Genomic DNA, 26,076 nt, shown 5'->3' with positions numbered 1-26,076 from the left:
TCTTTTGGGAAGTGGGATTGTGCATTATTTCCCATGATATCTAGATATTTGTGTGTGCATCGTATATTAACTAATCTTGCATCTCTGACTTAAAAAACAAAACAAAATGAAACAACAATGAAGCCATTAATTCTGCTTCATTTGGAACAGTACGATTTGGAATAGTATAAACCAGAGTTTTAACCCTAAATTTCTCCAACAGAGCCATGTGATGCTCATATATGGCAGACAGGTTCATAGAGAACCTAAAACATGACATAAATAGGCTGAAGGCAAGAGTAACCTTGATCATGGGATATCCTACTTCTGAACTGTTTAGAACTTTATAATAACCTTTTTGCAAGGAGATCATACTGAAATCCTAAAGGATGAGTTCTGTGTAATTGAGGAGCTTGGGAAGTTTCCTCTCCCTTTTGATCCTGTTCCTGACTTGACGCCTAGATTACGTACAGCCCCAGTTACTTAGACCAGGATCCTTAAGGACTTTGGGTGACCATTAAATGATGAAATAAAATGAATGAAAGGAGAATAAACTATTCATAGTATTAATCATAAATTATTAGTAGCTTTAGTTACTGTCATTGAGCTTGGTACTGGACTAAAAATCTCTGGGATAATTCTGTTAGAGGTAGATATTACAGCCTTCATTTTCCAGATCAGGACTCAGCAAACATATTCAAGACCATACAGTTCATAAGTGGCAGGACCAGGATTTTATCTCACTTTTCTCTTACCACATAGCCATAACCTTTAACCACCAAGCTTGCACTACTCCATATGGCATCTGTATCCACATTGATTTCACATGGCTTTTACCATAATCTTTGATTTAAGTAAAACTTCATAGAATTTTGTTGTTGTATTAAAATTTTACTACAAGTAGACCTATTATAAAGACTACACAAATTGCTACTGTCTTGGGCAATGTTCAGAAGCCAAGATCATACCATGGGAGTTCCTGGGAAGAATATTTGCATCAACCCAGAAGTAAGAGAGGCAGTGCTTCTAAAGTGCATATAGTTGTGGCCCAGTCCTGACTTCACATGTAAGGGTATCAGCAGAGTGGCTGACTCTAGAATCAGTTTCAGGTTATGGAAGCGACACCCCATGATGCAGTGAGGCTTGTGTGCTCTATCAGGAAGACAATGACAAAAAGCAGCACCCAGCTATTCTTTAGGGCTAAGAATATTCATACTCTTTATAACTGTACTTCATTGCGTGTGATCTGATGTTCTTTCTGTATGATGTATTTTTTCAATGAAAGAACTTCGGCCATAAGTACTGTTATTAAAACATTTTGTTTTTCTAGGAGCTTTATCAGATAATTCCCTTTAGACTAACAGTGTCATCCCAGTGGGCTTGGTTATAATAAAGTAAGAGGCTTTATATTAAAATGTTTTCAGCAAGAACTGAATTGGAATCAAGTAGTGTATGATGCTTGCTTTTACTTTATTATTTTTGAGATACTACGATTTGCTGAAGTTTTTTTTAGTCAAGAAAATATCATATACCTTGCTATTCCAAGGAAATAGCATGAACTTAAAGTTTACCAGATAAGATTTGGCAGTAATTTTTTTTATAGATTTCATTCCTTCTTATGTTTTCTTGAACAACTTGCTTACTGTGAGAGCTTTATAAATTAGATCTTTTTTCATAGACCTTACGAAATAAGTCATACTTTATTTTCATGTCTTTGTACCAAGACCTAAAAGTTAAATTGGATGCTTTTAACATTGGCATTTATCTTTAGCACAATCCAGAAAGTTTAGTGTCTGTCACTCCTCCCTCCCTTCCTTTTATCCCAGGATTTTGTTTATGTTTCTCAGATTCACATTGTAGGAAATTTTGAGTTGTAGTATTTAGCTCTCAAGTCTAAACTGTATTCCCAGATTCTTTTTTATCTTTATGTTGCAACAAGTTAAAACTCCTCATTGAGAATATAGCACAGGTAAATAAAGATAAGGTAATTAGAAGAAGGAGGCTACCATTAATTACCTAGGGAGAACCTCCTCCTATCCTTTTCAGAAGAAGAAATTACTCAAAATCCACATATTCACTAAAATAGTCTGGCAGTTGTGGGTCAGCTCTGACACTCGGTTAGTTTATCTAGTGCCCACGTTAGATGATGAAGTTTATAATTGGGGCCATTTCGTTCTGAGATTTTTCAATTCTGGTAGTAAAGAAGCAAAAAGCTGTCTAGTCCATAGATATACTCCTGTTCTCTGTGCAGTGGAATTTGAGGCAGCATGCAAAGGAAATAAGCAAAGTCACCTAGGAAACCTTTCTCTTCAGTGGTCTTGGCTCCTGTTTCTTGACTTCAATTTGCAGTGTCAGTTGTTAATTGTTTTACTCAGTACTTTATTTTGGAATGACTTTTGTACTAATGACATAACTTCAGGTTGTATTGGTTTGTCTAATATGAGAGATCTTGGAAACCAGTATTAGATACTGTAGAGGCTTAGAAATATTATACCTCAGCAGTTCCCTGGAAGCTCTTAGTGTGCTCTGAGGGACAGCTTTAAAAGTAAGCTATGAGGTTGTATAGGAAGAATGAATACACAGTGTAAATCTCCAGAGGAGAAGGAAAAAAGTCACATTAATGCCTTTTTCCACCTTTATTTGAGTGTGAAACACTTAATATGTACAGGACTAGTGCTCCATGAGTACACCTTGGTAAAGTCCTCAGTTGAATGTTGAATGTTTTCAGATAAAATATAATTATGTTTCAAAAGTGGCTTCTAAAGTAGTACTTGAAAAAATAGTGTGGTCTTCACACTTCAGTTAGACGTTTTTGTGGGTTTTTTGTGTTTTTCTTTAATTCTAGTGTGATCTTTTAAAAGCCTAACTATCCAGACTGATAGCAACTAAATTAATGAGGTTTATTAACTTATTTGAGAGAAAATGTAGTAATGTATTTGGGTTATAGGTTTTGTCATCATATCTAGTATTTTTGTATCTGCAGTTTTTGATGATAATATCAGATCTTGGATTATCAAGGCATGACCAGTTCTGGACACAGTTCGGATGTAGAGAAGTCTCTGTGCTGAGGATAAGTGAGGTGTATGTTTGTAATAGAAGAGCCACATGGTCTTCTGGATTAGACTAAAATAGTTATAAAAAGCCACTAGCCTTCAATTTAGGTTATATTATTTCCATTACTTTATGAACTGATCCAATCACTTTATTGTCGTAGCTCCTCATAAAAGGGAGCTAAAGAAGTCCTGTTAAATAACTGCTAAAATAGCATGACTATTGCATAATATAAATTCATAACGAAAAATCTGAAAGAACAATTTTAACTTGTATTTCATTTGTTGAATGATAGACTTTTAAGTTGCAGGATTTAATGGGGGTATTTAACCAGAGGGAAAGCCAGAATTTCAGGGGTAGAAGGAAGGAGGTAGTATAGTATGTCCTAACTTGAAAAGATGTATTATTACAGTTTTATACTTAAAAAGATGTATAAAGTCTGCTTTCATAATATCCACTTTATATCCATTTTACTCAGCACTCTATACCTAGTGCACCTAGCACAAGGTCTGACACAGTAGTATAGTTGACCCTTGAACTATGCTGTGGTTAGGGGCATCTCCTCCCCATGCGGTTAGAAATCCACGTATAGCTTCTGACTCCCCCAAAACTTAATAGTCTGCTATTGACCAGAAGCCTTACCAATAGCATAAACAGCCAAGTGACACATATTTTGTGTTACATGTACTTATACTATATTCTTTCAATAAAGTAAGCTTAGAGAGAAGAAAATGTTAAGAAACTCATAAAGAGGAAAAAATACAATTATACTTCTATACTGTATTTACCAAGAAAAATCCACGTATGAGTGGATCACACAGTCCAGATCCATGTTGTTCCAAAAAAAAAAAAAGAAGGAGGAATGATCAAATAAAGGAAGACAGAATATATACCTTGACAAAATCTTCTTCACTTATTGGGGTGTTCTGAAGGCAGGCTTTATTTTCTACTTAGTAGAGATTATCAGGGAGGGAGAAATAGAGATTTTTATTGTCTGCCAAGTGGGTAACTTAAAAAAGTATTAATATTAGGGAAGTAAAGTATTAGGTAAAGTATTAGGGAAGTATTAGTCTAATAGGAAGATCTCCGAATTGGGTATCTTTACTTCTCACCCTTGCCTTCCTAACAATTAGTTGGGTGCCATTAACCAAATTAGTTTTATTTTTATAGTTTGTTTTCTCTCTTTCATTTGATTAATGGGGATAACAATACATTCTCCACCTTTTTACTTGAGTAGTAATGAGAGTCAAAAAGGATAGTTGTCAAAGTTTACAAACTTATAAAAAGCCCTGTTTTTTTTTGTTTAATTATTATTTACAGGCTGCCTAAATTGTATCTTTGTGAATTCTGTCTAAAATATATGAAAAGTAGAACTATTCTCCAGCAGCACATGAAGAAATGTGGTTGGTTCCATCCTCCGGCCAATGAGATTTACAGAAAAAATAATATTTCTGTCTTTGAGGTAAAGTAGATGTTTTATAGTTGTCTTCCTGTCATTTCAAATATAGTGCCACCTATTCTGTGTCTAATTGTACTTGGGTTTTATTGAAATGTTATTTTACTGTTGTACTCATGATTGAGTCCAGTAATTCAGCTATTATGATGAGAAGCAGAATTGGGCCAATCCAGATGGTACCAAGGTCATACAAGCTTGATCTCAGAATAAATTATTCTGTATTTCAGGATTCCATTTGGTATAAAATGCCAACTGATTATTTATGTTTGGATGTGATAAAATTGTGTCTTAGAATCTATGAAATAGTATTTAAATGAAAAAAATTTCTCTTCTACTTAAAGGAATATTTTGTAGAGGTATATTCAATAGCCATAGTAAACCTTATTTTGTAAAGAGACAAAAAAAAAATTTTTTTTTTTTTTTTTGCTTCATCATGAGGATATGACTTGGGCTGTGTCTGTGATTCTGTGTTGTTAGTCATGGGTTTCTAGCTTCTTGATCCTCAGTTCTGTGGTGTCATTGCCAGGTGTTAATTCAGTACCTGCCATGTATTCAGTTCTCTTAATGACTGTGATGATAGGATTTCAGATTGTTGGGATCTGCTCAGTCTCTAACTTTCTTGATTTTCTCTACACCTTCATTTTAGGTGAGCAATAGTGAAGCTCTTCACCTTGCGGGGAGGAGGGTGGGGGTTGTGTACAGTACTGTTTCAGAATACCCAAGAGCAAACTGCTTACCTTAAGCACATATTGGTGTGTATTTTAAAAGAAGTAATACTAAGTTACTGAAATTCTTGAGTAGGTTTCTGTCCTGAAATGTCAGTGTCTTAGGGTTTAATGTGGGCATTCATTAGCCTTCGCATAAAAGAACAAGCTCTGGCCATTCCCAGCAACATAGGTGTGTGTCAGGAGAAATACACTGTAGTGCTCCTGATCTTGCCAACCCAATTCCAAGAAATACCTCATTTGCCAGGTTCCTACCTAGGGAACCTGCTTGGTGCTTCTGACAATAGTTAATATTCCTGAAAACAGCTTTGTTTGGGGGTAAAAATCTGATCATGATGGTCAGACTGCAGTGCTTCTGGCTGCTGGCATAGATAGGACTATAGTTAACCTTGTTTTACTTAACAAATTTATTTTATTTTTTTATTTTTTAAAAGATTTTATTTATTTATTTGACAGAGATCACAAGTAGGCAGAGAGGGAGGCAGAGAAAGAGGGGGAAGCAGGCTCCCTGCTGAGCAGGGCTTGATCCCCAGGCCCCGGGATCATGACCTGAGCCGAAGGCAGAGGCTTTAACCCACTGAGCCACCCAGGTGCCCCAACAAATGTATTTTAGAAAAGGTTGCTTTTAGATCTTTTGTTGAATTACTTTAAAAAATGAGTCAGATCAGCTTGCCATCTGAAGGATTACAGCAGCCAATCTTGTTATAAAAGCAAAAAGTGCTATTTTTTAAAAGATTTTATTTATTAATTTGACACAGAGAGAGATCACAAGTAGGCAGAGAGGCAGGCGGAGGGGGTGGGGAAGCAGGCTCTCTACTGAGCAGCGAGCCAGATGGCCGGGCTCAATTCCAGGACCCTGATAATGACCGAAGACAGAGGCTCAACCCACTGAACCACCCAGCTGCCCCGCAAAAGTGCTATTTTTTTTAAAAGGGTCATCATTTCCCCATCTAGCTAATCATACTTTGTTCAAGTATAGTATTTTTATATGTTTAGTTGCCTTAAAACAGCAGGTACCCTAATTCTGCTGTTGAAAGGATAGTTTCCAGGTTCTGGGCACCGATTCTCTTAGACTGGACTATGGATACTCACAGATATTTGCAATTGATGTGTATTATTATTCTAGAACTAAAGAGCCACTTTCCTGATGATTTTGTTCTATTATTTTCCTCTAGGTTGATGGGAATGTGAGTACCATTTATTGTCAGAACCTGTGTCTCTTGGCAAAGTTATTTCTTGACCACAAAACACTCTATTATGATGTGGAGCCATTTCTTTTTTATGTACTAACACAGAATGATGTCAAGGGCTGCCACCTTGTTGGCTACTTTTCTAAAGTAAGTATATCAGCTTAAAATTTGTTTGAATTCACATGGAAATCTGAAACAATCTTTGTCGGTTCTCACTGGAGACACTACACAATGCAGCACCTTCTAGGTACCACCTAACTTTTTGGAAAGGAAAATAGAAGGAACATTCAGAAACTTATCAAGTGCTTGAAGGTGCTTAGTAACATTCAACATACTGTACTCTCCTAGGAACATGGGCTGCCATTTATACTCAAGAGAAAAAGTTTTTAAATGACTTCTATTCCCATGGTAATAACTTACCGTGAACTTGTGAAATAAACACAGTCATTACCTCTGTGAGCTCCTTCTCAGTTTAAATCTTCTCTTCCTAGTTTAAATTTGAAGAATAGAAATAAGAATAAGATGCCATTTTTATTCAAGGATATTTTCTCTCCTTCCTGTAATCTTCCATTCTCTTGGGGAGAACAAAAGGTGTTTTTTTGTAGTCAAACAACATAAAGATGTACATCTATTTAAGCTAGCCTATGAAAAAAACTTACGTGTATGAAATAGTTACGTGGAAATACCAGCTTTAAGTATACTAGTTAAGTATACTTTTATATATATTACCTGAGTTTTAAAAGTGTCTGCACCCGACATTTTGAGATTGTTTTTTGTGAAGTTAGGTACAAATGATGGGAAGATGGGACTACCCTATGTAGCACCAGAGCAGGAAATAAGAGAATCTTTGAAGTGGTAGATGAATTTTCCCATTTTTAGAGTGCCACACTGACTCATCATTTTAGCTTTGCAGATTGATTGGGACTCAGATTCCTCTGCTCATTTTAGGCAATGGCATACTGTTTCTGAGTTACAGATGGTGTTAGTTGGCATAATTTTATTTTATTCTTACTCTCCTGGGAAGGTTGCTTTCTGGGTAATGGCAATGACTTAACATTGTCCTGTCTCCTCCCAGTGGGGTATTTTTTTTTTTCCTTGATGTGCATGCTATTCTCAAAGGACCAGGGCTTTGGTTTTGATTGTTAGTCTTTGTTTCTTAATAATTAACATTATTATTCAGTCTTACTCGCATGTTGTTCTAAAATCTTCTTTACCAGGAAAAGCACTGCCAACAGAAGTACAACGTTTCCTGTATAATGATTCTTCCCCAATACCAGCGTAAGGGCTATGGCAGGTTTCTCATCGATTTCAGTAAGGATTATAATAATATAATTTTTCATTATCTCTTCTTGTGGACCTTCTGTATATATATATTTTTAGAGATTTGTAGATATTTATTGGTTCCTAGTATCTTTCGTCATACTGCAGTATGGGAATTTGGAAACCTAAAGTCATGAATTTTTTTCTTTTGATTGGACATGAAGTATTTTAAAATAGCTTACATCAAATACCGGCTTTGTGTGATCTATGCAAATACTTTGAATTTTCAACTCTTAATTTACAGGTGGAACTTACTTTTATGAATTCTAACTCACAGCAATACTCAGTACATTGTATAACTACTTAAGCTAGTACAGTGAAGAAGTACAGCACTTGCCTTATTTTTGTTATCTAATAATCTGAGAAAATTTTTAGTAACTTTTTAGTTATGGGCTCTACCTAGTGGTTGAAACACGCAGTACACCTTAATAAATCTTAAAAATAAATGGCATGGCATAGGAAATAATTTAATCAGATGTGAAAGCTAAACAGCTCTAAAAAGTCATTGTAGAATTTGAATTTTGTTTTACGTGTTGATATTGTTGCTTAGAAAGTAAGTATATGTTTATAATAGATTTTATATTAATTATAACATAGTGATTTTTGAGGGAATATTTTTATACAGGCAGTTCTTCTAAATACTAGATGATTGTATCACTAGTGTTAAGAAGTTAATTCTCAGATGGACCAGTTCAGCTTATTCTAGTTGGCCTTAGACTTATACTCCTGACCGTATTTTATTGGAAATATGTGCCATTGATTAATTTTGTATGTTTTCTTGACCTTCTTAGATTAGTAATAGAGAGTGCAACTCAGATTCTTTCCTTTAATATCAATATATTGTTTTGAAAAAGGACTCATGTTTGGATGTGTTATGCCATTTTTGCCATTAAGTAGCAAAGTTAGGGGGAAATATTTTATTATGCTAATTAGTTATACTTTTGTGATACACAACCAGCAATCTACAATTACAGTATTTGTTTTTATTTGCTTTTCCTAATGTAATCTTTATTTTCCCACATAACTATTAGTATTTAGTAGCTTTTAGTAGTTTTCTTTGATGACAAAAAACTGCATTTCTTCTGCCATCTCCATTGTTGCTGCTCTTAGAATTTATACCTTTCTTTTTCTGTCCTTGAGAGTCCTGCTCTAGACAAGAGGACAGCTACCACCATACACTCTCAGGGACACCCTCACGCTGACATCCTTGCTCACTAAGAGTTAGGGTGAAAGGTCAGTGTGAGGAGTGCTTTGGCTGAAGTGAGAAATTGCCATCTGATTCACTCACAGAAGAACCACAGTCTTAACAGATAGGATTACCTAAAAAACGAAGGCATTCTTTTGTATTGTTCAGCAATTCAGGTATAGCTGTTGCCATCTGGTGGTCCTAATAAAACATGCAAGGGAGGTTTTCCCCACATAAAATAAAAAGCATTATTACCTTAATCGTAATGCATCATATTAATATGAAATTCTCTAATTTTTTAATGATTTGAATATTTTAACAATGTGATTTATAGTGCATATGGACAAAGTAATACTTAACTAATGTTCAGTACATACAAATTACATAATCTTGTGCAAATGTGTATTGAAATGATTTTTCAGTTTTGTTCTATACTACTTAGATTGGTTGTAGAAGAGGGAACTGTTATTTTGGTGAATTAGCCTATTTTAGGCTCTCTGACATATTTGTGATTCGGGGGTTTCTTTAGGTTATTTGTTATCAAAGCGAGAAGGCCAAGCAGGGTCTCCAGAGAAACCATTATCCGATCTAGGTCGTCTTTCCTACATGGCTTATTGGAAAAGTGTAATATTGGAGTGCCTTTATCACCAAAATGACAAACAAATCAGCATTAAGAAGTTAAGCAAGTTGACTGGAATTTGCCCTCAAGACATTACTTCCACACTCCACCACCTACGAATGCTGGACTTCCGTAGTGACCAGTGAGTATCACATCCCTTCGTATACTTTCAAAAGATAATTAGGTGGAGATGTTTGGATTAGGCAGCCAGATTATCAGTGAAAGGGCATAAACAAATATGAGTGGTACATTAGGTGATCCCGAGACACCATTTTTGTTTCTATATTTGATACCATTGATCACATTTTTTAAAAAACTTTTTTCTCATCTTCCTTCTAACTTTTAGACCTAAGCTGTAGAGGCTTTTCTTTTCTAATGCTGGGAGCTCCTTCACAATATAAGAAATAACGGCTTTAGAAATAACGTCTAGTAAAATATACCCATGATTGATTTCTATATAAAGTGGTACAAAATACAGGTTAAAGGAATGTCAGCTGACCCTTATATAGAGGGGGTCAGGAAAAGATCACAGAGAAAGGAAGGAGGCACTGGGCTGGAAAGATGGAGGTTAGGAGACAGGATACAGGAGGGTAGCAGCAATTGCAGAGGTGGGAAGTGTGAGACAGTGAATGTTAACATCACTTAGTACATTGTTTTCATTGAGCATGAAGTAGCTGGCCAACTTCATATTTCCTAGCCATCTCATATGGTGGCATATTTCTGTATTTCATGCTCCCAGGTGGGTTGTTTTTGAAGCATTTGTCATCATCTCCAAGGTTTTCTGGGGATTATAGCTCCATATTCCTTGTATGTCGTTGATTGCTATAAACTTTGCTCTGGTTCCAGATTTGTGATAATTCGCCGGGAAAAACTTATCCAGGATCACATGGCAAAGCTTCAGCTGAATTTGCGACCTGTAGATGTAGATCCAGAATGTTTGCGCTGGACTCCTGTCATTGTCTCCAATTCTGTTGTCTCTGAGGAGGAAGAAGAGGAAGCTGAGGAAGGAGAAAACGAAGAGCCGCAGTGCCAGGAAAGAGAATTAGAGACGAGTGTAAGGGCATGAGTAGTCTCTATTTTTGATGACAGAAGGCTCTATTTTTGGCTTTCATGAGTATTTGTGATAATGTGTTATAATAACTTAGACCAACACAGTCAATTCACATTAGAATTTCAGTTGATTTCAGTGATAGAGATTTCAGGAAGACCGGGTTTTATTTACTTATTTGTATATTTTTAAGTCTTGGATCATTTGGAGACCTTCAAATTTGTTACAGTGTGTTATTTAGAACCAAGAATTCCATACCAGAGTGCTGATAAATGGCTAAACTGCTTTGTGGCAGTAATTGAGGAATCTGGATCTAATTTAATTCTGACCATTGTTAAAAATAAAATGAAGATCCCTTTTCCTTAAAATAAAACATTAAGGAAGTAATGTAAACGTGTATGTTTTCTAGTAGAGCACTAAATAATTCAGTGGGTACACAAATGTCTTTCAAACATTAAAGAGTTAATGAGGGACTATAAAACATTGTATAGTGTTCAGTATTTTTCTTTATGTGATGCATATCTTTCTCTGTACTTTTTTTAAGCTGTGCTTTCATCCTTTAAAAATCTATGTCCTCCTTTGATAAACACAGTTTCACGCCCGTTTAATGTAATTTAATTTTAAAAATGAAATTAAATATTCAGAATAAAAATAATTCTTTATAATAATTACAGACATTTTCTTTCATTTTTTTCAAACACTCCCTTTCTCTTGCCCATGCTCCAGAACCCATCTCCTCTCTGTTTATAAATTTTATTGCTGAGAAATTTGGTAAATTTTATCACTTAGCCTTTGTAAGAACAATGCTGTTCACTTTGTCTTTTGAAGGTGGGTTGCATAGTGGCTAAGAGCACTAGCTCTTGGATCAGACTGCCTGGGTTTAGATCCCAGCTTCCACATTTGCCATTGCATGTCCTAGGGCAAGTTACTTGTATTTTTTGTGCCTCACTTACCTTATTTATAAAATGAGGATATAATAATAACACTTCATTGTATTGTTGTAAGGATTAAATGAATCTTATAAAGCATTTAAAACAGTGCCTAACACATGAGAAATATTCACGATAGCTATCAAATAATACTTTCTTTTCTAAAGTTCTGTTTCCTTTCTCTGTATTTAAGAGGTCAGATAGGAGGTATAATCAGATAAGACTGCAAAATTAATCAGCATGGTTTTATTTTCTGAAATCAGGTGGGAAAGTCTGCATCTCGGGAGAACAAAGAACAAGATTCTTATTCTTCAGTAGAAAGTGAAAAGAAACCAGAAGTCACAGCACCAGCCAGTTCCGCACGTCTGAACAAACAAGTCCTTCCCCGTGATAGTCTTCCTGCAAATAATCAGCCATCCCGGAGAGGCCGCTGGGGGAGGAAGAACAGAAAAACCCAGGAACGTTTTAGTGATAAAGATTCTAAACTGCTCTTGGAAGAGACAACTCCTCAGGAACAATATGGAGAATGTGAGGAAAAATCAGAAACCTCCCAAGAACAATATACTGAAAGTGAGGAGCAGTTGGCAGCCTCTCAGGAGCAGCCAAGCCAGGATGGGAAGCCAGACATTCCCAAACGAAGACTAAGTGAGGGGGTTGAGCTGTGGCGAGGACAGCTGAAGAAGAGCCCCGAGGCACTGAAGTGTCGATTACCAGAAGGCAATGATAGATTGCCCCGTCGCTATAGTGATGGTGACAGGGCTCTCCTCCGAGGCTTCAGTGAAAGTAGTGAGGAGGAAGAAGAGCCAGAAAGTCCTCGGTCCAGCTCTCCACCAATTCTTACAAAGCCCACATTGAAGAGAAAAGTAAGGCTTTTCTTTTGACTTGTTTCTTTTGACTCGTCTGTTCTTTCCCAGTGGCAGCTTATTATGCACATCTATCTATAATGGAGTTCTGAAAAAGTGAATATAGAAATTGTTAGTGTGTTAATTTTTTAGACTTTATGTCTTGGTATATTGTAGCTTATGATCTTCCCAGTGAACATTGGAAACGTGGATATGGCTCCTGTGGTTCATGGGAATGAATGTAGACGTCATAAACTTACTTAAAGGCTGACAAACTGTTTTTCAGCTTGCTGTTTTGATGTGGTAATCATGACTTTCAGGGATTTGTCAACTATTTAAAAGTACGTATAAATTAGAAGTGCCTATGTTAGAAAAGGAGAAAAGTATCTGACAGCGTGATGGACAACGGTGCCCTAGGTCAGGGCACTCAGAGAGGCTGTTCGTCGTAGGCGGGGTGGGACTTTTCCCCTGTGTTCTCTTGTCCCCTCTCCAGCTCTCCGTTTTTTCTTTCAGTCGTTCAGCTCAACTTGGTTTTAAAAATATTTTCTCAACTTTATCTTGTCATCTTGTAGACTTTGAATGATAGCCAGTTTATAAATGTGTTGTGGTGGTGATCATGAGTTCTGGCACGCTGTCTGCCGGAACTGTCCCAGGCTGTGGAGTGAACTTTGCCACAAGCCAGCCAGAGCCCAGCCCCCGGGATGAGCCACCTCAGAGTAGCGGGATGACAGCTTTCATCCAAAGCAGTGAAACTGTTCCTTTCCTTAGCAGAACCTTATGAGGGGGGAAAAAAAGCATGGCTATGTATAAAAAAAATAAGTTTTTAATTTTAGAACAGTTAGATTTATGCAGTTATTGCAGAGAAAGTACAGAGAGTTCCTGTATTCCTTACAGGCAGTTTCCCCTGTTGTTAACCTCTTATGTTGGTATAGTATTTTGCCATGAATAGTGAACTAGTATTTTTTTAACTTGAGTCCATGCTTCATTTAGATCTCCTCAGTTTTCCTCTATGTCCTTCTTCTGTTCAAGACCTCATCTAGCACACACATTACACATACTATTCATGCCTCTGGCCCCTCTTGGTCATGATAGTTTCTCAGACTCCTTGTTTTTGATGACCTTTACAGTTTGATGAGTACTGGCTAGGTATTTTAGAATGTCCCAGGGCGCCTGGGTGGCTCAGTGGGTTAAGCCGCTGCCTTCGGCTCAGGTCATGATCTCAGGGTCCTGGGATCGAGGCCCACATCGGGCTCTCTGCTCAGTGGGGAGCCTGCTTCCTCCTCTCTCTCTGCCTGCCTCTCTGCCTGCTTGTGATCTCTCTCTGTCAAATAAATAAATAAAAATCTTAAAAAAAAAAAATAATAAAATAAAAAAAATAAAAAAAAAATAGAATGTCCCTCATAATATTAGAATAGGGTAATATGTTTTTGGGAAGAAGACCACAGAGGTATGGTGTCATTCTTACCACATCATATAAAGGATGTCTGAATATATATATGTGTGTATACACCAAACATGATAGTATTATTGTCAGTATGACTTTTCACTATTGATATCAGCCTTGATCAACAGGTTTGAAGTTGTGTTTGTCAGGTTTCTCCACTGTAAATCAGTCACTCCTTTTTTCCCCTTTCCTGTATTGTGCTCTTTGGAAGGTAGTTAGTCATTGCCATTCCCACCCATCTCTTTACTTATTCAAGCACTTATTTATACCAGCATAAACTCAGATATTTACTTTATACTTTGAGTTATACCCAGCAGTACCACTTGATTTAATTTGTTGCTCAGATTGTTCCAGCATTGGCCATTAGGAGTCTTTAAGTTTTGCTCCCATGTCCCTTTAGCTTAATGTGTATTATCATCATTATTAAGGGTTTTTTGTTTTGTTTTGAGCACTTCCTTAACTTTCTAGTACTGCAGGATATTCTTGGTTCATCTTGTATATTTCACGTCCCAGTCCTAGAGTCAGCCATTTTTCCAAAAAGCATAGTCAGACATGCTTAACCTGGTTTGAAAATTGTACTCTCAACTAAAAGGACTAGTAAATTTGAATTTGAATTGGAGAAAAACTCAAAACAGGCTAACTCTGGCATTCATTACATGATCAGGAAGAACATATCTTTGCCGTTTCAGGCTTGTATTGCCTATTTATAAGATAAAAGTTATGCTGTTTCCTTGTGTAAACATGAGAATATTGTAACAGGCAGAGAGATCATGCACAAAATAATTGAAGTTCTTAAAAAGATTCTCTTGACTGGGAGTCAGAGACTATATTTTACAACCATTTCTATACTGACTGGATATGTGACTTTAAGCCCTGTAACCTTTCTCACCTCTATAGAATGAGGGATTGGATTAGATAATTTCTGGTGCATCGTCTTTATCATTTTATTGTATCTATTATGAGCTATGAGACAAAGTGTGTTTTTTTTTGTTTTGTTTTTGTTTTTGTTTTGTTTTTTGTCTTGAGGTAAAGAGATGTTAAAGGACTAGCTTCTGTGTTATTTCGGTATTGAAATAGGCATTTAAATGTAACTGAACTATTAATATGGGAATGATAACATCTGCTCTTTGGGCATGCCTTTTATAAAGTTGTATTCAATTATCCAACATCTTTCTGTGATAACTGTGTCATATCTTACTGTAGCATTTTGAAATAATACTCAAAATGTCTCTTGCAAACAGTATACCCATTTTATATATGCTTATTTTGTTAGATTAAAAAACTATTCATATGTTAATAGAAATGATAGCATTCTTTACTGTAAATAAAATAATGTTCTTCCTCTTTTAAATAGAAACCAATCCTTCACCGAAGGAGGAGAGTCCGAAAGCGCAAACACCACAACAGCAGTGTGGTCACAGAAACTATTTCTGAGACCACGGAGGTTTTAGATGAACCTTTTGAAGACTCTGACTCTGAGAGGCCAATGCCGAGATTAGAACCTACATTTGAGATTGATGAAGAGGAAGAGGAAGAGGATGAAAGTGAACTCTTCTCCAGGGGATACTTCCGTCGTCTCTCCTCACAAGATGTGCTCAGGTGTCGGTCCTCTTCAAAAAGGAAATCTAAAGATGAAGACGATGATGAAGAGTCAGATGATGCTGATGGTATGTTTTACAGAACTGTTGCTTAGGGTAGTTTTATTGTTTTTAAAGAAACAGACTGTAAGTGATAGCTACACACCCTTCCACAAAAAGGCTGAAAAAACGATTCTCCCCACTAAGCAAGTAAAGGATGGCCAACTTGGTAACCTTTCAGAATTTGTGTCAAGTATATTCATCCCCATTTTTTCTTTGAGCCCTCTGTCCTTTTAAAGTTTTTTTTCTAGTTTCCCCTTCAACATAGGACCAATTTTTGCCTCTGCAGAAAGTATCTTGCTCTTAGGAAATTATTCTTTTTGGCCTAATCCTTTCTCACCCATTATCTGAATCTTTAGTAGATGGATGTATTGGACTTAGCATCAGGAAAACATTGAAATAATAACCCTTTACTAGAAAGTATATTCCATGTACTTAGGTGTTTGTCTAATTGTTATATGCTGACTGCTTAAAATAGGCATTTAATAAATACTGCTAAGTGGATACATGCTAGGAAGATTTTTTTTTTTAAAGATTGTATTTATTTATTTGACAGAGATCACAAATAGGCAGAGAGGCAGGCAGAGGTAGAGGGGAAGCAGGCTCCCTGCTGAGCAGAGAGGCCCGATGTGGGGTTCCATCCCAGGACCCTGGGATCATGACCTGAGCCGAAGGCAGAGGCTTTAACTCAGTGAGCCACCCAGGCGCCCCTAGGAAGATGGTTCTTAAATAAGATCAGTTTTGTATAAACTGGACTTGATTCACATCTGATCAGGAATCCTTCTGAATCATATCTCTAATGTGCCTTTCTCTGCAAGTAGTAAATTTCTGATAAAAATGGTAACTGCCTCAGCATAGGTTAAATTTTATGGCATAGTGTAGAATCTGGTGATTTGCTTTTAAATAACCTTGTCATATAGAAATAAACTGGTGGCCAGTATATGTGCTGGGTCACAGACTAGTCATTTAGATCCTACCCTAAAGTTTCTGCCAGTGCCTCATGCGGCCTGCATCTGCAGTGTTTGCCTTAACTGGGGTGGGGGGGTGTCAGACAGTGCTTTTTTTTACTTTGCTGGGTGAATTTTAAGTAATCTGGTCGTCCACTCTTGGTGGAATTGTAGTGTTTATTTGTTAATTAATTGAGCTTTTTATTCTTTAAATTTGCTCAATTTCATATCCAGTTGAAAATTGCATTTCCTCCACTCTTATATTTTTATTTAAGAAATACTTGTAATATAGTGATAAGATGACTGAGTGCTTTGCTCTGAGTGATTTTCTGCAGTTTTATTGTGTTACACCTTGAGGTATATAATGGGAAACCAAAGATTTATGGTGTAAATTTGGCCCTTCAGTAAAATTCTCTCTTGGATCATTGTAGACTGAAATAATATCCCCTGTTTAAATTCTTGTTGACTTGGTACACACCCTTCCACCAAAAGGCTGATGGAGCCGTTCCCTTTCTTTATTTTCACATTATTGCCAACCGTGCCTTTTTAGCTTCCTCCTCGAAATCCTGTTTCTTGCCTTGGTATTCTTCCCTTTAAAAATTAATGGGAAATGTGAATGTACTTAATGCCATACCACACCGGACACCTAAACTTGGTTGAAGTGGTACATTTTCTGCTATGCGTAGTTTACTACAATCTTTAGAAATAGAAAAAAGTAATGGGGAGAAAATAATGCTAATGTCAAATTTATTTCTAATAAATCATTGTCATTGGTGCTTTCACTTTTTTTTCAGGTCAGTATTTGTCTAGTACTAAATGCCTTGCGGCTGTTCCCATACCAACACAATATCGACTGAGCAGTTATTCATGTAGAATTGTTCAGTCATGGTCTGGGGTAATTAACTCATGATATTACCTGAAGTAATAAGGAAACCAGAGAGAGAATATAAATTGCAAACAGGAAAAAATAAAAAAGAAAGGAGCTGATTTTTGACTTACACTGTAGTTGTAATCACTGCCACACATTTGCCTCTTTACACAGCTTGTCTCCGTTTTCTAGAGGAGAACACTGACATGTAGACTAACTTCCTAACGCTGTGCAGTTGGGGATGATAAACCTGAACTGGTTTTAAGTAGTGGGAGGCAGAGAGTGTTGACCTGGGTTCTTTCCTTGTTCCGCCAGCTCACTGCTTGACTTCAGTAGAGGTCATTATTCGGTTTCCCCTCTAGATTCTTAACTTGAAAATGAAGGTGATCAAGTTTGTGATGATTAATAAAACAGTTTCTGTTGCACATGTGGTCTCAGAAAAAGGCACTGGTACAAATACAAAATCTTGTAACTTTTTTTTAATGTGACATTTTGTTTTATTTTTAATCCCTCCTGTATAGATACGCCTATCCTAAAGCCAGTATCACTCCTGAGAAAACGTGATGTGAAGGATTCTCAGCTTGAGCCAGATACATCCACACCTATGAAAAAGAAAAAGGGATGGCCCAAAGGCAAAAGCCGCAAACCAATCCACTGGAAGAAGAGACCTGGTCGCAAACCAGGATTTAAGTTGAATCGGGAAATCATACCCGTTTCTACTCAAGAATGCATTGTTGAGCCCATTGTTCCCATTCCTAAACCGGGACGTAAACCCAAACTTCAAGAGAATGAAGAAACTGTCGAACCAAAAGAAGACTTGCCTTTAACTGAAGAAAGGAAGGAAGAGGAGGAGATGCACGTGGAAGCAGAAGAGGTTGAAGAGGGAGAAGAAGAAGATACAACCAGCAGCGAAGTTAGAGCAGCTTCTCCAGTGGATAGCAACAGTCCTGAGACCGAAACGAAAGAACCCGAGATTGAAGAGGAGGAAGAGAAGCCCCGCGTTTTAGAAGAGCAGAGGCAATCCGCAGAGGAGCAGCAAGAACTGGAAGAACAGGAGCAAGAGGAAGAGGACGAAGTGGCTGTGGAGACAAACCAGAATGAAGACCATGATGCGGACGATGAAGATGATGGCCATCTGGAAGCTACCAAGACAAAAGAGCTAGAGGAGCAGCCCGCTAGAGAAGATGTCAAGGAGGAGCCTGGTGGTCAGGAGTCTTTTTTAGATACTAATATGCAGAGAAGTAGGGAGACTATAAAGGATAAAGATGAAACAGACCCAGATTCTGAAGAGGAACAGACTTCCCATGAAACATCCATGGTATCAGAGCATATGCCAGGGTCTGAGGATGATCATGAAGAAGATTCAAACTCTAAGGAAGAGTTAATTGAGCTGAAAGAGGAAGAAGAGATTCCTCATAGTGAACTGGACCTGGAAACCGTGCAAGCAGTGCAGTCTTTGACTCAAGAGGAGAGTAACGAGCACGAGGGAGCCTACCAGGACTGTGAAGAAACTCTGGCAGCCTGTCAGACCCTGCAGAGTTACACTCAGGCTGACGAAGACCCTCAGATGTCCATGGTTGAAGACTGCCATGCTTCGGAACACAATAGTCCAATCTCTTCTGTTCAGTCCCACCCCAGCCAGTCAGTCCGCTCGGTCAGTAGTCCCAACGTGCCTGCGCTCGAAAGTGGTTACACCCAGATCAGCCCAGAACAAGGATCCCTGTCCGCACCCTCTATGCAGAACATGGAGACCAGCCCCATGATGGATGTGCCTTCCGTATCAGACCACTCTCAGCAGGTGGTGGACAGTGGCTTCAGTGACCTGGGCAGCATCGAGAGCACCACGGAAAACTATGAGAACCCCAGCAGTTACGATTCCACCATGGGTGGCAGCATCTGTGGGAATAACTCTTCGCAGAGCAGCTGCTCCTACGGCGGCTTGGCATCCTCCGGCAGCCTCACCCAGAACAGCTGTGTTGTCACTCAGCAAATGGCCAGCATGGGCAACAGCTGCAGCATGATGCAGCAGAACAGCGTGCAGCCCGCCGCGGCCAACTGCAACATCAAGTCACCTCAGAGCTGTGTGGTGGAGAGGCCTCCCAGCAACCAGCAGCAGCCGCCGCCCCCGCCGCCCCAGCAGCAGCAGCAGCAGCAGCCGCCGCCCCCGCCGCCGCAGCAGCCGCCGCAGCCGCCGCAGCCCGCACCCCCGCCGCAGCCAGCCCCGCAGCCGCCGCCGCCCCAGCAGCCGCAGCAGCCCCCACCGCCCGCCCCGCCGCCGCCGCAGCCCCCGCAGCCACAGCCCCCGCCACCGCCGCAGCAGCAGCCCCCCCTGTCCCAGTGCAGCATGAACAACAGCTTCACTCCCGCGCCCATGATCATGGAGATTCCGGAATCGGGAAGCACGGGGAACATAAGCATTTATGAGCGGATTCCGGGGGACTTCGGGGCTGGCAGCTACTCTCAACCGTCAGCCACCTTCAGTTTAGCCAAGTTGCAGCAGCTGACTAACACCATTATGGACCCTCATGCCATGCCTTATAGCCATTCTCCTGCTGTGACTTCCTATGCAACCAGTGTTTCCTTGTCTAACACAGGGCTGGCGCAGCTGGCTCCGTCTCATCCATTAGCTGGGACCCCTCAAGCACAAGCCACCATGACGCCGCCCCCGAACTTGGCCTCCACCACCATGAACCTCACATCACCTCTGCTACAGTGCAACATGTCGGCCACCAACATTGGCATTCCTCACACACAGAGGTTGCAAGGGCAAATGCCGGTCAAGGGGCACATTTCCATCCGCTCCAAATCGGCGCCGCTGCCCTCTGCGGCTGCGCATCAGCAGCAGCTGTACGGCCGCAGCCCACCTGCGGTTGCCATGCAGGCCGGCCCGCGTGCGTTGGCTGTTCAGCGTGGCATGAACATGGGGGTTAATTTGATGCCGACCCCCACCTATAATGTCAATTCCATGAATATGAACACCTTGAATGCCATGAACAGCTATCGAATGACACAGCCCATGATGAACAGCAGTTACCATAGTAACCCTGCCTACATGAACCAGACAGCACAGTATCCTATGCAGATGCAGATGGGGATGATGGGGAGCCAGGCCTATACCCAGCAGCCTATGCAGCCAAACCCTCATGGAAACATGATGTACACTGGCCCCTCCCATCACAGCTACATGAATGCTGCTGGTGTGCCCAAGCAGTCACTCAATGGACCTTACATGAGAAGATGAGCAAGATGAACTTGCAATTAAAAACTTAAATATATATAAATAAAGGAACCTTTTATACTGACAAACCAGAGAAAAATGGACCTTTTTCCAGTTAAAATATTGCTGTAGATTTAGAGGAATTTTTCTTTGGTTTATTTTATTTTTTAGAAAACCTGGTCTTCTCTTTTTTTGGGTTCATTTTGTTCCGGGTTTTGGTTTTCTTCACAATCTTGAACATTTTACAATAGAACTCATCTAAAAATGGATTTGGGGATAGGGGAAACATGCACAAAAATCTTTTCATAATTAAAAAGAGCCTTACTTTCTTTACACACCACATGGACAGAATTTGTGTAAAAGTGAATTATCTTTATTTTATTTTAAGATGTATGTTTCCCCTCACTGTTTGCAGCTCCCAATGTTGTCACTTTTAAATGTTATATATACATCTCGGGGGGTTAACCAGACCCTTTCCTCCTAACCCAACCTTTCATTTCCTACTTCATTCCAGCAGGAGGCACTTAATGGGAGACTCGGACGGGGACATGGAGAACAACCCAAGCTCCTTAAACTTATTATTATTGTTAATATTATTATTATTATTATTATTAATAAAGCGAGGCAGGAAAGTGCTTCTCCTTTTAAAATCCCCTCCACTCCCTACACACACACACACACACACACACACACACACCTCTTAAAACCTTTCCCCAAGAATGTTTCTTTATAGATGGACTTCATTGAAATGTTTGTTTTTCATAAATCAAGTGTAATATAATTTTTTCTTTTTTTCTGTTGTTTTTGTTTGTTTGGGTTTTTTGTTTGTTTGTTTGTTTACTATTCCCACTCAGCACTCAGAGACACAAAAATACTGTAAGTCTCAATTAACAGCAGAATCTCAGAGGAAAGCTGTTTGCAATCCTAATCCAGCTTTGGAGGAATAGAGATGGTCAATTAACAATCAAAAAGAGGAATTTTGCCTCTTGTTTTTTACCACCTGGTGAATCAGCCATAATGCACGTACTCCGCGCAGCCTCTTGTTTTCAGTATGTACTTTGAGATGCTAAGGGTCTTGATTCTTGAGCCTTCGACTCGGACTAAACTCAAACAGCAGTCCCCAGTGATTAGCCTCTTACATTCTTACATAAAGTGTTGATGGATGACTGTACATTTCAGTGATTTGAAAAATACCTGACAAACATTTGACACTGTTTATTTTATGTTGGAAGAGATGAGTAAGGGAGATCATGGTGTGAGTTTTATAGCTACTTTAATGATACATACCTCCAGTTTTCATTTGTCTTGAGATCCTGAGTTCATTCCCTGTGAATCAGAGTGCACCAGCCCCTCTCCTGTGAGTGGTTAAAAGAGAAGAGGGATAAACCAACCACCAGCATACTAGGGCAAATCTGGACAGCAGGGTTTAGCAGGTTCCTATGTTGCTCCCAACTCCCATTATCTTTTCTCTCGTGCAGCCAGTTCGCCCATTCTCTTCCTGTTACTTGCTCCAGGGATAGGTAAAAAAAATATATATATCTATATATATGTTCCATCATTAGAAGATGGAAACTATTATACCACTTGGTATGTGCAGTCAAATATCCAAAAGGGGGAAGTACTGCTTAAAGAAATACCTGTAAGCATTAAATTCTCTCCTTTATTTGTACATTTTATATAGATAAATTTTTGAAGTACTAATTAGGCATTAAATTTTTTCAAATGCACAGGTTTGTTGTTTTTTTTTAATACACTTTAATTGACTTTCTCAATTAAATGTGTTAGGTAGAAAACGGCAGAATTCCACATCTTACCGCTATCAATTCTGAGCATGTGCAAGGCTGTGTAGGACCCAGTTTCTCTGTATATACTCTTCCAGTTCCCAATCATCTATGTAGAAAGTGCACTGTGCTGCCCTCTCCCTACATCTTCAGCTACGTCATTGCTTCCTGGTTGGGGTGGGGATGGGGTGGGTCGAGAGGGAGGGATCTTGGGTGGAGGGTGGGCCAAGGCAGCAGGAGAAGCTGTTGAAATGAGGGCCGTGAATTCAGTTTCTGTTGGTTTGCGGTTGTGTTTGGTTTCATTTGTTTCTTTAAAAAAAAAAAAAATTCAATCGGGCAGCTCCCTTTTCCACAAGCCTTTTTGTGACTGTAGAACTATTGTAGAGAAAATGTTCTTTTCTATATTATAAAAGAAATTATCCAACACAGTAATATTGGTACCTGTCATTTTTTCACTTCTGTTTAAAAAAAATGTATTTTTAGCAAGATAACTTGGGTAATCTTCTAAAAAAGAAATTTAAAAACTCACTGTTAGTGACTTTGATGCCTTTTAAAATAAGAGCTTTTTCATTTCATTCCATCTTTAAAATTTTTTATCTTTGTTGTAGAATATTAAAAACTATTTTAAGAAAGATAAAAATTCTCTTTAAAGAGATCTCTAGAGTGTGTGAATAGAGCTCCAGATGCCTCTAAAAGCCGCATGTACAAATGAAGCTAAGTCTATTCCTGTCTGTTTATATTTGCTTTTCCTGTTTTGTAACCTCTTTGTACTTTGTTCATGGTGACTTGTAAGCTACGGGGAAGGGGTACCTAGATGCCTTTGTATTTCTCCATGTCATGCGCTCCTGGGCCAGTTGGTCTCCCTTCCTCTCCTTGTATGTAATATCACTTTTTTTTCCCCTTTCTAGCAAGTACTTTCAAAAGAACTCTGTACATTTTAACATAAAAAAAAAATAAATTATGTTGAGCCATTTTGGATGTCCGCCTTGCATGTGGAATTCTTCTCCCAAATAGCTCGGGCTCGCCGGTTCTGGATAAATATTAGCCGTTTTCACATTTCTCATTATACAGCAAGTGTCAGTTCATGGCCTTTACTCTGAAATGCCAGTTTTCACTCATATGTGTGTTTAAATGCTGACAATGAAGTTAGTTTTTCCTCTTCCAGTGCAAATGGTATCATGACCTCACTTTGGATTTTTGAGGGAAATCCATTTGAAAGCCTAAAGGGACTGTAATTCACTCAACCAAAGAACGGAAATGCAGTTGCACTAAAAAGCAGCTCCTAGGATTGGAACAAAGCTGTTTTCTCCTCTCAGCTTACCTGATCATGTCATCAAGGGAGGTTTGTGCCAGAAATCGAGGTCCTGAACATTAATGATCTTTTTCGATGTTTTCTGAGTTGTGGCACTTGGCCTCTCTTCATTTAGAAATTTGGATACAAGGTAGACTCCAGAAAATTAAATCTTCTAATCTAATTTAGAACTGACAGCTGGGGGTGGGGAGGTAAGGCAGGTACAAGGTTTAGCGGCCACACTTACTTGATTTAGGATTTTACCAAGTGTCTGTGAATAGTACCGATAGCAGACATTTGTTCGCCTTCTCATGCCATTCAGGTTTTAGGCCATGTAGTCAGGTCGTCTCCAGAAAAAAAATGATTCGTTTCCCTTGATGTCCTCTGCTTACTTAAGTAGCCATGATTTGGACCCAACGGCTGTCACTTGTACTGTTGCAGTCATTAATGGACTGTCCCCAAAACAAGCTTCTTGTCTTGGCTACTGCACACTACGTGCTTTAAGTGAATTCAACATAAAGCAATTCTGATTTTTCTTTTTTTTTTTTTTTTAAGATTTTATTTATATCAGAAAGAGAGGGCATAAGCCAGGGGAGAGGCAGAGGCAGGGGGAGAGGCAGAGGCAGAGGCAGAGGGGAAGTCTCCCTGCTCAGCTGGGGCTCAATCTCAGGACTCTAAGATCATGACCTGAGCTGAAGGCAGACACTTAACCAACTGAGCCAGCCAGGCGCCCCCAATTCTGATTCTTCTACGAAGGACATGTGACCCAAAGAATGTATGATACACTTTTTAAAGTGTTAACACCTCCACTGTATTTAAATTACACTTAAAATATAATTTGAATAATGAAATTCTGTTTATAGGCAATTCATGAATGATCTCAGTAGAGGAGCTGGCTCATTTCTTTATTGTCTTCCTTCTGACCTTTTCCCTCTATATCAGAAGGTAGATGTGGGAAGAAAATGATAACACACTTACTCATGTATGTTGCTGAGAGCCTTGGCCTCAGCCCTGGTGTTAGAATCTTGTCCCACACTCAGCAACCAGGGTTCCAGGACATCTATCCCTGTATGGCTCTCTGGGAATCGCAGGTGGTACCCAGCTTCCTCTGTAGCATGGTGACAATGTGTATTCCCTGAGCGCCATAGTCTGTCAGGTAGATGATCATTGCTCTTCCGGGTTCTCCCTGTTACAGCTGGGGTAGGGGACAGTGGTTTTTGTCTTTCCTCTTGTCTTAATGTGCAATATACAGGTCAGCGAGGATGAAAATGGAAAGGCAAACCGCTTGGGCAGAACAGAGGAAGCAAGGTTATTATGACAGGTGGTGGGGAAGCAAACTCCATGTTCTTTTTTTTTTTTTTTTTTTTTAATTTTTTATTTTTATAAACATATATTTTTATCCCCAGGGGTACAGGTCTGTGAGCAAACTCCATGTTCTTGATGTGATTTTCAAGAAAACAAAATTCAAGCGACGTGTTTCTGTCAATGAACTCAGAAGACCACATAGAGTAACATTTCTTATGTTGGCAAATGTCTGGTCATCCTATTGAAAGCTGACAATCCCCACAACAAAATTCAACTCATTTGTTAATACATTTCTGCTAAAGAGCAAGATGGGTTTGTTGTATAAGTTGGTGTGGTTACCTAATGCAGCACAGACCCATGGATTTTCTTTCCAAAGTGACAGCTACAAATTGGACTTAATGAGATTCCTTGCTATATTAATGAGGAGCCTGAATATTGGTGTGCCAATTACATAAGGCCTCAAAAAGGTGGCAGGTGTAATTTCCACCCAAAATAAGGAAAACCCTTGGGGTATGATGGGCTTTGATTTTTCGAGATCTTTCAAAACACTAGGCAGAGATAGTCTCTGCGAATTGTTTTCTGGTGATTTCTGTGAATAAACTTCAAGTGTGAGACTATATTCTTGTCATCAAAAAAAAATGTTCTTGCATTTAACTTTACTACACAGACGTCTCTGATAGCCACATTTAAGCGACATTCAAAAAAAAAAAAAAAAACATTCTCTGAGATGACATGTTTATTTGTAACCAACCATTTTTAGTTTATACATGTACAAAGATGAGCAAACAGAGACAAGGGGCTGAACTGACATCGACTAGTCACTGGTACTTTAACGCCTGGCCCTGCAGGGCTGGGACAGCGGCATTTCTGTGACCACGTAGCAAGAAACTGACATCTGGTTGATGTTGGGAGACACACACCATTCAGATCATTCCTTAAGTTATTTAAGTTGGCCTTAGCTTTTTGAGCCCCAGAATTTTTGGAAACTTCATATAAAACCTTAAATTGGTATGCTAAGCTTAAAGTTTCTTTTTTTTTTTTTAAGATTTTATTTATTTATTTGACAGAAATCACAAGTAGATGGAGAGGCAGGCAGAGAGAGAGAGGGAAGCAGGCTCTCCGCTGAGCAGACTTGATCCCAGGACTCTGAGATCATGACCTGAGCCGAAGGCAGCGGCTTAACCCACTGAGCCACCCAGGCGCCCAAGTTTAAAGTTTCTTATGAACAAAGTAAAGAAAAG

At 38.9% G+C, this 26,076-nt stretch overlaps 1 protein-coding gene across 3 annotated transcripts in view; it reads left to right on the top strand.

Moving 5' to 3' along the window:
• Positions 1–23,217, top strand: part of KAT6A (lysine acetyltransferase 6A) — a 112,526-nt gene extending 89,309 nt beyond the window's left edge. For all 3 annotated transcript variants that reach the window (XM_059384374.1, XM_059384372.1, XM_059384373.1), the window contains 8 exons: positions 4,351–4,492; positions 6,387–6,548; positions 7,619–7,712; positions 9,437–9,668; positions 10,373–10,580; positions 11,767–12,366; positions 15,144–15,456; positions 17,763–23,217. In XM_059384374.1, coding sequence (XP_059240357.1) covers positions 4,351–4,492; positions 6,387–6,548; positions 7,619–7,712; positions 9,437–9,668; positions 10,373–10,580; positions 11,767–12,366; positions 15,144–15,456; positions 17,763–20,482 — 4,471 coding nt within the window. In that variant the 3' untranslated portion in view covers positions 20,483–23,217. The remainder of the gene's footprint in view (positions 1–4,350; positions 4,493–6,386; positions 6,549–7,618; positions 7,713–9,436; positions 9,669–10,372; positions 10,581–11,766; positions 12,367–15,143; positions 15,457–17,762) is intronic.
• The last annotated feature ends 2,859 nt before the right edge of the window (positions 23,218–26,076 follow it).

Source organism: Mustela nigripes, chromosome 18, assembly GCF_022355385.1.
Source record: "Mustela nigripes isolate SB6536 chromosome 18, MUSNIG.SB6536, whole genome shotgun sequence".
Lineage (NCBI taxonomy): Eukaryota > Metazoa > Chordata > Mammalia > Carnivora > Mustelidae > Mustela > Mustela nigripes.
This window is presented reverse-complemented; position numbering and strand designations above follow the sequence as displayed.